Source organism: Calypte anna, chromosome 9, assembly GCF_003957555.1.
Source record: "Calypte anna isolate BGI_N300 chromosome 9, bCalAnn1_v1.p, whole genome shotgun sequence".
Classification (NCBI taxonomy): domain Eukaryota; kingdom Metazoa; phylum Chordata; class Aves; order Apodiformes; family Trochilidae; genus Calypte; species Calypte anna.
Window position 1 is genome coordinate 20,906,819 of NC_044255.1, and position 13,082 is coordinate 20,919,900.

A 13,082-nucleotide genomic window follows, 5' to 3' on the forward strand; every position below is an offset into this window, starting at 1 on the left:
GAGATGGGGAATAAAAGGGAGTGAATTTTTTTTTTTTTAAACTTTCTTAAGTAGAAAAAAGGACTGCAGCTCCTTGTTATGTGTTCACCAGTGCTCTTCTCAGGTCACTTTGGGAGTAGAAAGGCCCTTCTCTTTGGTCTCCATGCTCTGTCTGTAGTGAAATGACCTGACCCAGGGCCTATATTTTTGACAACAAAAATAACTTCCCCATACATTTAAGTGTTTATATTTTCTAGTTTTTCTTCCTGTTGAGATAACAAAGCCTTATGTGTGTTGAAATAATACTGTATCAGAGGATTTTTTCATCTAGTTTATCAAAGGAAATAATCACCTATCATTAATGCTTTTCCATCCTGTCCTCAGACCAACAGGAATTCCTGGAAGCAATGAGACGTACAACTTGGGAATGGTGACAACCCACGGGCTGGAGACTTCCCATGCAGATACGTTTAGCAATATTTCAGGGGAAGGGACATTAATGGTGAGGGAGGTAAGTTGTAAAACGAGTATTTCCATGGAGCATCTTCAGGAGGTTTTGCCCATGTAAGCACCAAAAAACCCTGACAGTGCTGTGTGTCCGGAACACAAAATGACTGAGTAAATTGTGCTGGTTAGTGCCCTCCTAATACAATTTACACTCAGAGCAAAGGTGACAAGTGCAAATGTTTCTCAGAACTACAAACAGCAGTGAATAATAATGCTGGGGCAGGCAGGGAGGGTGCTCAGACAAAACCACTCCGACCTAATTCCACAACAGCTCCAGGCAACAGAAGTTATCCTCAATTGATAGCACTGAGTTAACACCCTTGGCAACCTGGCCCAAAGCTTCCCTTTTTCTTCCCAACCTTCCCCACCTTGTAGCTGTCAGAGTCCAGTGGTGTCTGTAGGACGTTTGGAGGCTTCTACCAGGGGCTGGTCCCGCTTGGAGAGGACCACAGCCCCTGTCCCACCCAGCTGCCAGCCCCCACCCAACCCTGGCTTTGCAGAGGTGAGGATGTGATGGGAGCAATCCTGCTGGATGGGGCTGCAGGAGTGAGGCAGAGGAAAGCTGTGGATGGTCTCTGTTTCCCTGGTTGCTGGGAACACAGAGGTCTCCTGGTGAGGGGACAGTTAGTGAAACAGAGGAGATGCTGTCCTGCTGGCATCTAAAGGAGAGGGATGGGAGAGGAGAGGAGAGGGAGGGGAGTGGAGGTTGGAGCCAGCAGTCGTAAAAGAGGAATGTTTAGATCAAACACAGACCAGGCTTGAGCAGGATTGGAATTCTTAATTTTGTATAAAATAACTGCAGAGGAAAGGGGGGGGGGGAAAGGGGAAAATGAGTGTGACTTTGAAAGAGAGGAAGGAGTTGGTAAAAAAAGTTGCAGCATGTTTGCTGCCTTTCTCAATACATTTTGTAGCTGGGCAGCAATTCTTCTCATCTCTCCATGGCTGTTAGGAGCAGAGATTCCCCCCTGCCCATCCTTGTAACATCCTTGTAAGAAAGAGTCACTGCTGTGACAAGCAGCCAGTTCTGAAATGAGCTTGGTGTTAAGCATCACAGCTGTAAAATACATGCTCTGCCAGCACAGTCCCATGAGAAAAGAGTAGTGCACAAGAGTTTAAAAGCCACGGGTAAGACAAGCAACCAAAGAAGCCTCTTTGGGAGGAGGTAGCATGGTAAGAAACCCAAACTGCCTACTCTTTGCACCCAACCATCAGTATAGCCATCAGAAGATGGATGCACTGTGTCAGTGGGCTTTGGGCAAAGGGGTTTTTGCTGTTTGGCAGGATGGCAAGGTGGGTGAAAGTGATGGTGATGAGTGATCAGAAGATAAATATTGTCAGAACTGGTCAGAAACTTGGTGAGCCTGTTCAGACAGAGTTTTCCTTTAGTCCCAATAAAGGGACAGATCTCTGTAGCAATATCATTGATGTGCTCCAGGTAGCTGGGATTCATCTAAATGGCAAACACCTCAAAACAATAGGGAGGGAAAGGAGAAACTTTGCACTTTTCTTGCAGGAGGTGGAGATTGAAAGGAAGGGGAACCATGGGGAAGCCCCAGGGACCTTGAGCAGAGCTGTCAGGATGTCAGTTGTTCTACTGACACTGCTGCTGTTCACTGCTGTTTTGGGTCACAGAAACATGTGCCGGGGGCTGTGTTGGTGTCTGCAGTCAGGCTGCTCGCTGCCTTAGCTGTGCAAAGCCACCAAGGCTCATGCTGATCAGAGGGGTCAGATTCTGCTGTCACTGTGGCTGGTGGCCACCTGAGCAGAGAGCTGGCCATGGGGTTTGCACCCATGGTGGCAGGAGCAGAATCTGCCCCAGATTCCTCCTCTCCAAAGGACAGTGATCAGGCTTCTCTCGCTGTTAACGTGGCTAATGACTCTGTATTGACTTTGTGATTAATCCTGTCTTTATTTCTCCTGGGGTGGGGGGTTGTTTTGCTGCTTGCCAGATTGCATGGGGATGGGAACAGAGAGGCTCCTTCTCCTACGCTTGGTCTGGGAACTATGGGGGGGGGACAGCCAACAACGTGTGGTTTTGTTTGGGTTTTTTTTTCTCTTCTTTTTCTCCTTTTTTTTTTTTTTTTTGTTTGTTTTTTTTTCTCCCCCTTCCCCTCTTCTCTTTCTTCCTCATGCCTTGTGTCTCTGCAGACCTCTGGTGAAAAAAAGCGTTCTGGCCACACAGCCAGCAATGGCTTTGCAGGTCACATCAATCTCCCTGACCTGGTGCAGCAAAGCCACTCGCCAGCGGGCACGCCGACCGAGGCCCTTGGGCGAGTCTCCACCCATGCACAGGACATGGACTCGGTGCCTGAAGTAGGTGGTGGGGGGGCTCCTCTTTCTCCTTTGCATCACCTCACACAAGTATTAACCTCTCTGCCCCGCAAAGGGCCTTTCCTGCTCTCCTCCCTGGCTTTCTTGGCTTGTCTCTCTGTTGCGTGGGTGAGCATAGTGGAAGCATGAGGGAATCTGGTGGCGTTGGGTTGATGGTTGGGCTTGATGATCTTAGAGGGCTTTTCCACCCTTAATGACTCTTGGTTACTGCTGCATGGATCTGTGGCTGGGGGATAGCAATGTGTATTAGGTCTTCTCTCAAGCCCACCAGCTGGAGTTTTGGTGGTGGTGGCTTGAAGGGTGCCAACTGAGGTGATGCTTGGGAATACAAGAAAATTATGAAAGCAAATGGTGCCATTGCCTTCAAATGGACCCAACTTCCACCTGTGGGATCTCTGATACTTAACATGACTCTAAAGGTTAGCAAAAACAAAGCCAAAGAAATTCTGGATAGTTCTTCAGATGAGAGAAAATCTGCACAACTTGAAAATTTTAATCCGTTTGTTTCCAGCCACGTTTGTTTAAAATCATGTGTTTCCAGTCAGGACAAACTATTTCTCCCTGGTAGCTGTTTCACGGGAAAATAATTGAAAATTAACATTGTATAAGGTGTAAAAACTCGTAGATGTGACACATCAGACAAGGGAACTGATTTTTCTGGCTTACCAGCACCAGCTGTGGGAGCCAGGCACCCAGTCCCTTGTTTTCCCAAGAGAAATCAGTCTATTTGGTGCTAAATAAGCTATTTTATTTCTTTTATTTTTTTCTCCTCATTTTGTTGGCTATTCATCAAAAGTTCTGTCATCATACTCTCTTTCACAGAAATCATGTACTCATTTCATGGTTTACTTTTACTATCAGTGTAAAAACAAAAACCACTTGGAATTGTGAGCTGCTGAAACGTAAGAACAGATGGTGTGTGACTGGACCACAAGTTTTTATCTGTTTCCTTCTTGCCTTTAAAGGTGGTGATGAGAGACTTGATCCTAAAAGTAGCACCTTCCCCAGTCATCCTGGCACTGCTGGAACACTGGCAAGGATAGAGTTGAAATCTGTTAATTTACAGAATTACCATCCAAGAAGATGTTTTCCATTTCTGATACTGCATTTTTAGAGCTGGCTGGGCTGGGAGTGGGTGTAAGCAGAACCTTGGGGTTTTCATTCTCAGGCTTCCAGGTGACTCATGGAGCAAAAGGAAGGGAGCAAGGACTGCCTCGTGCTGCAGCCTGATGCTGTCTCTGTGGGACACCAGGGAGGTTTAGAGGCAGTTGAACAAGATCTGAAGGAAGATGAGGTCCTTATATTTCAATAATGGACTTGGAAGTTCTTAAAATGCCAGGTTCTGAGGAGAACAGCTGAACCTGACCAAAGAAAAGGAATGGATGTTTCATTGGGGTGAGGGGTGTCAAACAGCTCTCACTTGAAAGCATCCCTGTAAATACTGAATTCTTCCCTTCCTTGAATTGTTGGGGCTTTGCAGAAAAGAAATCCAGTGCAGTGGGAAAAAAAAAATGTGATTTTTTTGGATGGGAAAGAAACACAAAGTAGTTTATCTGACAGGCAGGACTGTGTATGTAAATACAGTGTCTGTTCCTGCCGTAGGCTGTTAACTCTTTCTGTGGCTCTCAGTTACTGTGTACTTTTGGGAAATCCATCCTGTTTCTATGGAAACACAGCCAGGAGGGGAGCAGGATGCGTGGTGTCATGTTGGCAGGTGTGGGGCATGGATGCCAACTCCCCCAGCCAGGCTCCCTCCAGCTCCAAACCTTCCTTGGTGCCACCTTGGGCAGTCCAGAACCACAAGGATGCTCCTACACCCTTTTTTTTTTTTTTTCCCCCCTAAATCTTTTTGTCCTCTGCTGGACAAAAAGCAGAGGATGTGCTAGTGGTTCCCCATGACACATGTTCCTATGTCCCAGGGTTGTCAGGCAGTTGTCAGCAGGGGGGCTGTAGCAGTGGCATTGGGCAGAGGGAGCATCTGAGGATCTGGTGACTTTGTGACACGAAAGCTGAGGAATCACAGGGCAAAGGGACCTCAAGGATCATCTGGTCCAACGTTTCTTGGAAAAAGCACAGTCTAGAAAAAATGGTCCACAGGAAGGAAAATGTCCTGAGGCAGGGAAATGTGAGCAGCAGGTGCTGCTGCAGAGTGACTTGGGGTTTGCTCCTGTTATGGCTCTTCTTGGAGGGTGTACATGAGGCATACCCTGGTCAGACAGTGAAACAGGAAAAATAACCTGCTCAAGGAGGCAGGAGAATCATGTCACTGGGGTGAAGGTCTTCATCTCATTTCCTCCCTTAACAAAGCAATGGCTTTAAAAAGAAAGCAACATCATGTTGCTGTTTGTTCCTCTCCAGTTTCCCATGGCAAAGCATCGGCTGTCACAATCCTCATGACACCCCCAGGTTAAATTTTATTAGCTTTGAAATGGCCCTTTCCACCGTCCCACCCAGACTTTAATCAAATTAAAGCACTTTATTGAAATCTCCAGCACCCTGCACATGATGTCCCGGTGAGGTGTGCTGAAGCCCAGCAGACTTGGGAAGGAGTGGATCAGAGATGTCATCTTCTGATCCAGAAAGCCTCCTTAAAGCATCACACAGCTCTCTCCAAGCCTTTCCCAGCTTCAGGCCCTCCCAAAACTGGAGCAGCCAGATGAAAAATAGAGAGCTTTTTGCTACGGAGCTGACTTCTCCCACTCTTCCAGGGGAATCAATATTGTGGGCTAAGCCCAGCAAACCCCTAGCTGATGGGTGGTAAAAGCAGAGGGTATTATGGCTGGATGAGCTCTTCTGCCTACACTTTACAGGTCCCAAAATAAATTTCCACAGCTTGTTGAAATAAAATGCTTGCTCAGACTGTGGTAGTTTGCATTTAGCGTGGGCAGAAGGAAAGCAATGGTCTCAGTTTTCCAGCTCTGGTGGTTCCTGGTCCATGCCAGGAGTTTTGAGGTGGTCCCAGTGCCATCCAGCCAACCTCAGTGTACAGTGGGAGAGTGGGAAGAGCAAACCCAAATGTGTGTTCCATGCAGAGAAGTTGGTTTTTTACCTGCACTGATTTTTGCCTCTGGCCCTACAGCTTCTCTAACCAGACTCCTGGCTGGGCTGGGCTTCTGCCTGTGAGAAGCGTGGGGCCCTGCTCCTCTCATTTGCTGTTGCTTGTGGACACTCACAAATCCAATTTTCATGTTTGTCCTGATGAGTTCTGGGGGAGGAGGAGCAGATGTTCACAGAGGGCTTGAAAAAGGCACTAGGTCTGCTAATGAGGAAGCCTCACATACAAACACACACACGAAATTGCTGATACTTGTGTGCTCTGAGCTCTCTCTTTCCTGTTTATGTTCCAGTATGGTATGGGAAGTAGCACCAAAGCCTCTTTCACCCCCTTTGTGGACACCAGAGTGTATCAGACCTCGCCTACTGATGAAGATGAAGATGAGGATGAAGAGTCATCTGCTACTGGTAGGTGGCAATGGGAACAGTTTGAGAGGGGAGGGCCTTGTGGAAACCAGGTCATGGAGACTGAGCAACCCCACTGAACCTCTTCCACGTTTCACTTACTCTTGTAAAAATGTAGCTTATGTCTTCATCCTTATGCTCTCCTGTTTCTGTCCAACTCCTCCTACCTATACCAGTGAAATTCCACAAGAAAGGTCTAGGTGAAAACAGGGAACAGCAAAAATCCACCCACCCATCTGCCCAGGCAGCCGGGAGAAATGTTCCTGGCAAGACTGGGAGCTGATAATTGCTCCAAAAAGCTGGCAGGTGCTCAGAAGTCACTGGAAAGCGGGCAGTGAATAGTGCTGGTCAGCTTGGTGGGCAGGGCTGGAGTTCTGGAGACATCACCTGCTGACAGGTTTGATGGTTGTTCCAACCCACAAGAACATCCCCGTGTTCCCTCTTCAACCCAACAGCTCTTAACGTAGCAGCAGGACCAGAAAACGAACCAAGTCTTGTCTTCCTCTTCACAAAAATTACAAAATGAAGAGAAGAGGTGCCTGCAATAATCCCTCACACCTTGCTGTTCTGTTGTGTTTCCCTGGCAGCCCTTTTCACCAGCGAGCTGCTCAGACAGGAACAGGCCAAGCTGAACGAAGCCCGGAAAATCTCGGTGGTGAACGTCAACCCCACCAACATCCGTCCCCACAGTGACACCCCGGAGATCCGGAAATACAAGAAACGCTTCAACTCGGAGATTCTCTGTGCTGCTCTCTGGGGTAAGCCCTGAGCATGCCCTTTTGCCCCTTGGCAAAGCTCCCTACAGCATCTGGCTGAATGGGTGTCAGGGTTTAACACTGGCCCGGCAATCAAACTGAGTAACAAGCGCTCTCTATCAATCTCTCTCTCCTCCCTGATAAAGAAAGGAGAGAGAATAAAGGAGAGAGACTTATGGGTTGGAAACTAAACTACACAACTTTAATGAAACAGGAATGATAAGTAGGAAAAATTACTAAATATATACAAGAAAATTTATCCCACGTTCCTTCCCCCCGTTTTCCTCCAGTAACTCTCAGGTCACCACCAAGGCTGCAGGGCAGCCCTGGGAAAGTCCAGGCTGGACTCCTGGAGTCAGGAGCTGGAGGCAGGAACACACAGATTCAGGATGCTGAAGGAAAGCAGGGAATGGGTGAAGAAAGGGAAGCAGGAAAGGCAGGAAGCTGGCTTGACCCTCGTGATCCCTCAAATTTACTGAGTATGAGGTGTATGGAATGGAATACTCTGTCTGGTCAATTCTGGCATCTATCTTGTCTGTTCCTCCCCAAAGAAGGGCTGCAGATGGGACCTCTTTGTTCCTTCTGGAAGGTAGAATGTTCCTCAGAGCTGAGCAGTGTCCTTGGCTCTGCACACCAGTCTCTAGCAGTAACTATAAACATTGAGTGTTATCAGTCCTAGAAGCACACACTGTCTGAGAAACTTGCTGTTAATTTCAGCAAGTGCAACTACTTACAAGAGACTTAGATGAAAGCAAAAGTACAAGACAGAAAATCACCTTTATCCTGGCCCAAACCAGGACAATGGGTCATCACAGAACCAAGTCCCTTGATCTGTGAGGGTGACTCGTGATGTTCATGGGGAGATCACAGCCTTAGCTGGGATCAGGCCCTCTCTGGGTGGTGGCAGGGGCTCGGGGGGGTTGTTCTTTGGAGCAGCTGTGGCTCCTGGTGCCCATTGCCTTCTCCTGTCCAGGTGTGAACCTGCTGGTGGGCACAGAAAATGGCCTGATGCTGCTGGATCGAAGCGGACAAGGGAAGGTCTACAACCTGATCAACAGGAGGAGATTTCAACAGATGGACGTGCTTGAGGGGCTGAATGTCCTTGTGACAATATCAGGTACACTTCTCTTGCTCCTACCCCATCCTTAACCTTCTTGGCCATGTTCCTGAGTGGTTCAGACAGAACCTGACCACTGCTGTCAGAGGGACGCTCCCAGGGGAGGCTGGAGGTGGTTTATTCCAGATTTGGAGGCTTTAGATCTGCAAGAACATCTCTGAGAGCAGTTTGCTCCCATCACCTTCTACCTTCTCTTCATCTGCAACTCCCCACCCTCCTTTAGCAAGGAATCACAGAATTGTTTTGGTTGGAAAAGACCTTTAAGGACATCATGCCAAAGGAAGGGAAGGTGTAGGGCACAGGCAGATATCCCAGCAAGGTGAGCAGCCTCACCCTGAGGCAGCAGCAGGCTCTGCTTATGGGTCTCCTTGGCTCTAGCCATAAACTGGTTTTAGGGCTCCAGCTCAACCCGTGGCCCAAACCACGAGGGCCAGGGGTTTGTCACTGTCTCTGAGTTCAGCCAGGAGCTCTGTAGCTCTCAGATCAGGCTCAGGGGCTGATCCCTGGCACAGAATCAAAAGCTCTGTAGGCCACTCACCCAGGAGGGTGCCCATCTTCTTATGAGTGACAATAAGCACTGAAATCTCCAGATTTGCACTGCTCTGATAGGGATGTGTCCTTCGCTCACAGGAAAGAAGAACAAGCTGCGTGTGTACTATCTCTCCTGGCTGAGAAACAGGATTTTACACAACGACCCTGAGGTGGAGAAGAAGCAGGGCTGGATCACGGTTGGGGACCTGGAAGGATGCATCCACTACAAAGTTGGTGAGTGGCCTGTCTGGCACAAAAATGTCTGGAGGGATGTGGTTTTGTCCTCTAGGCTTAGATCTGACCAGACAGTTTCTCTTGAAAGTATGGGGAGGCCACAGCCACAAAGGAATTTGGCATTCATCTACATGTATATATACATCTATTTACATGTATATTTACATGTATAAATATTCATCTAGTTGAAAAGGGGAGAGTTGCCCAAGGAAGCTGTTGCTGCCCCCTCCCTGAAGTGTTCAAGCCAGGTTCCACCTGGTCTAGTGGGAGGTGTCCCTGCCCATGCAGTGGGGTTGGGACTGGATGATCTTTAAAGTCCCTTCAAACCAAACCATTCTATGAGTCTGTGTATTAGGTGCACACTTTACTGAGTGAGAACCAACAGAGAGACAGCCTGAGAAGCTGTTCCTGGAGATGTTCAGTCTTGTTGGAATGATAATTAATGTTCTTAAATTGGGTTTTATTTTTATTTTAGTGAAATACGAAAGAATCAAGTTCTTGGTGATTGCCTTAAAGAATGCTGTAGAGATCTATGCTTGGGCTCCTAAACCATATCACAAGTTTATGGCATTTAAGGTAGGTGTATCTTTTAACTAAAAGAGATTTTGTAATTGTAAATACTTGGAATTTCTGTACTCTGCAGAGCAGAGAAGTGTCTTGCTTACATTGCTGAGCTCCTTGGGATGCCTGGCAGGCATGGTACATGGGATACCTCCTGGTTACAACTAGCAGTTAAGCATTACTATCAGCTTATACTGACAGGCTTGCTTTTGGGAAGGTTGCAGAAAGCTGACCAAATGCCCATGGTTAAAATCAAGCTGGGGTTGGTTTGTTTTGTTTTTTAACTTCTGACCAGTATTTCACACACCACACAAAAAAAGGTTGGCATTACTTTCCATTTTTATTTCACAAGATCCTCTCCCCTCCTGCACTGTGGATTCTGTTCCATGACAAAATTCAGGAGAATGACCCACTCTTTCTTTTTTTCTCTCTTTTTATCTACCTCATTTCCTTCAGTGAGACCTTTCTCCTCTATAACCTGCCAATGGGTATTTTTATATTTAACCCTTAAAAGCACTTTTCATCCCAAGCTCTCTTGAGAGACAAGTCAAAAGGGGCAGCACCTTCTGGAGACATTCCTGCTGAGTAATCTCATTTCCCATCCTTCCAGCACAAATGGGCTTACTCAGTGTTAGGTCACGTTTGCTTTTGCTGAACAATAACCAGAATAAATGGGTTCAGGGACATGGAAAGCTCAGCCTGGGATCCACGAGCTCTGGTCACTGCTGCAGTTTAGGGGGGCTGAGCATCCTTTCCTTGCCTTGTATGCAGGGATTTTTTAGGACAATGGAAAATACCAGGCAGTGATTTTTCCTGTTAGGAGTCCACGTGGTCCTTGGGCAGAGCCAGGAGCCCTTTTCTCTCCCTGGGGGTGTTTCAACCTCCTGCTCAGGACCTAAACCATGGAGAGAGGCTTTATCCTGGACCAGTCCACACCAGGGTCCCAGCCTTCATCCAGCATCTTAGATTGGGCAGGGATAAGTCTGTCTTTGCTGATCTGATTAATTCAGCTGCCCAAAGGGGATCAGTGATCCCTGCCCAGAGGGGTGGTGCAGACCTTCATCTCCTTACTCTGAGCATCACCAGGGAATCCTTGTGGGCTGGCTGGACCATGCTTGTGTGAAATGGAGCTGTCACCTTCCTTCAGAGACCAGAGCCTCAGGCTGGCCTTGGGTTCCTGGGGGAAAAGAGCTGATCATGGCAAGGGTGAGAACTTATCTGCTGGGATGGCTGTGAAGCATCTGCCAGGGGAATAGAGAGACAGGGAGATAAATAACCACATATTGAGTAGGGGACACAGGCAAATCTGATTTCAAAACCATATCAGGCTGCTGCTGTGGGGATTTGCTGGCTTTCTGTGATACTCACTGAAGGGATTATAAAAGTCTTTTTCAGATCTCCAGCACAAGCCGCTGCTCGTGGATCTCACTGTAGAAGAGGGTCAGAGACTCAAGGTTATCTTTGGATCACACACTGGTTTCCATGTGATTGATGTAGATTCTGGGAACTCTTATGATATCTACATACCATCTCATGTGAGTAGCCTGGGGAGTGCTGCTGCGTGGCTCATGCAGGTCAGCCACAGGGTTGGCACTCGGGAATAGTGACCAGGCAGGTGACATCTTGCCATGTGTGTGACATTCTGCAGTGCCAGCCTCATTGATTCTGGCTTAAAGAGGACTGGGGGGTATCCCACACTTCATCATTCACACAGGCTGTTCCTGTCCTCGTGCCCAGGCTGTCAGGTTTAAGGTTAATGTGGCCCACAGAAAGGAGAATCTGTCCACACCTGCATGGAGCAGTGATGGAGCTCTCTGTATGTCCCAGCTGTGCTCACCAGTGCTTCCTCGTTCCTGCTCAGATGAGGGGTGCAGGATGAGGGTGGCCCAGATCTCAGCCTGACACTCAAAACTCCCAGCCCTGTCCCCCAGCAGCAGGGACTCACCACAGGGTCACCACCTCTCAGCTCCACCAGCTCTTGCAAGAGAGAAACAGTGCTACAAAATATACTGTGGATGAGGATTTTCTCATGGATTCATTTAAGCTCCATCCCATAAGGATGGTCTAGGAGGAACTGGGTCACTCATCAAACCCAGGAACTGCTGAACTGATCTGAGCAGCAGAACCTTCTTTGTGAGAGCTTCCAAGAAGCATAAGGAGAAATACTTGGGATGGTTTTGTTGTCTTAGCTGTGAAAGGGCAGACATGGGTAGAAAGTCACTGTAAGTGCCTTTGTAGCCAGGGACTGATTGCTGCAGAGCTGGGAATGTTATCTCCCTAGGAAAAATTCTGGGTTTATTTGCCTTAATTTAATAGGAGATGGACTCAGCAGCCACTTGTTTGTGTTACAGCCAAGTGGCAGCCCCCAGTCTTAGGGGAGCATATTTGTTGGGATCTCTCTGTAATTGCTGAACCTGTTTATCCTTGATGTGTCCAGCAGCTGTGGTGGTAAACATGACAATTTATTCCCCTTCCAGCTTATCTCCAAAAGCCAAAGCCTCTTTGTTGAATTGAGGGAGGGTTTTGTTCTCAGGTTGGTTGGGGGTTTTGTGTTTCTAAGGCTCTGCTCCCTTCCCCCTTAACCCTTTCTTCCATTCAATGCAATTCTGACTTTTAGGGTTTATTTTAACTGCAGATTCAGGGCAATATCACTCCTCATGCCATTGTCATCCTGCCTAAAACAGACGGGATGGAGATGCTGGTGTGCTATGAGGATGAAGGTGTGTATGTCAACACCTATGGACGGATAACTAAAGATGTGGTGCTCCAGTGGGGAGAAATGCCTACTTCTGTGGGTAAGTCAGCCCTTCCTCTCCACCCACATTAAATACAAATGACACATAAGAGAAGGAAATGGAGTCATTTGGGCTTTAACAAAGGCCAAATCTCAACCAGATAAGAGGTGCAGTTACCAAATTTCTATAATTTGGTCATGTGCAATAATAAGAGCAAGTGACTCCTTGAAGATTTGAGCTCTGGTTCATCCTATGTATAAGATAAAATAAGCTGGGGCACTAGTGGATACTACTTTGAGTGGAAGAGGGACTGAGTGTGGAGCTGGAAGCACTTTGGTTGCTCTTCTGGCTGGAGCTGGAAGCCCTTTGGTTGCTCTCTGGCTCTGCTGTTTGTTGCTCTGCTCCACAACCCCTGGAGGCAAGCTGCTGCCCAGCTCCTCACCCACATAAATCAAAAGTGATGCTGCTTCTATTTAAATCACAATTTCTGGATGAAAAGTGCTCCGCAGAGGCAATTATCCCTGCGGGCACGTGCCTGGCAGAGCTCTGCCACTGGTGTATGTAACCTTTGAGTAACATCTGATGAGCTTTTCTACCTGTTGAGCAATACTTAGCTCAGCACGTGTTGTAACACACCTTCCAAATGCTTCCTTTTGACAGCCTACATTCATTCCAATCAAATAATGGGCTGGGGAGAGAAAGCGATTGAAATCCGCTCGGTGGAGACGGGACACTTGGATGGAGTATTTATGCACAAGAGAGCTCAAAGGTTAAAGTTTCTATGTGAAAGAAATGATAAGGTAAGGCCACTGCAGAGTTTGTAGCCATGCTTTAAGCTACTTTTAGTCTTGAAATCTGGTTTAGCTCGGGGTT

At 47.6% G+C, this 13,082-nt stretch overlaps 1 protein-coding gene across 4 annotated transcripts in view; it reads left to right on the plus strand.

Moving 5' to 3' along the window:
- TNIK (TRAF2 and NCK interacting kinase) overlaps positions 1-13,082 on the plus strand; it is a 145,798-nt gene that overhangs the window by 129,733 nt on the left and 2,983 nt on the right. For all 4 annotated transcript variants that reach the window (XM_030455884.1, XM_030455886.1, XM_030455885.1 and 1 more), the window contains 10 exons: positions 364-490; positions 2,635-2,799; positions 6,165-6,279; positions 6,864-7,034; positions 8,005-8,148; positions 8,779-8,913; positions 9,389-9,489; positions 10,860-11,009; positions 12,110-12,269; positions 12,870-13,009. In XM_030455884.1, the coding sequence (XP_030311744.1) occupies positions 364-490; positions 2,635-2,799; positions 6,165-6,279; positions 6,864-7,034; positions 8,005-8,148; positions 8,779-8,913; positions 9,389-9,489; positions 10,860-11,009; positions 12,110-12,269; positions 12,870-13,009 (1,408 nt within the window). The remainder of the gene's footprint in view (positions 1-363; positions 491-2,634; positions 2,800-6,164; positions 6,280-6,863; positions 7,035-8,004; positions 8,149-8,778; positions 8,914-9,388; positions 9,490-10,859; positions 11,010-12,109; positions 12,270-12,869; positions 13,010-13,082) is intronic.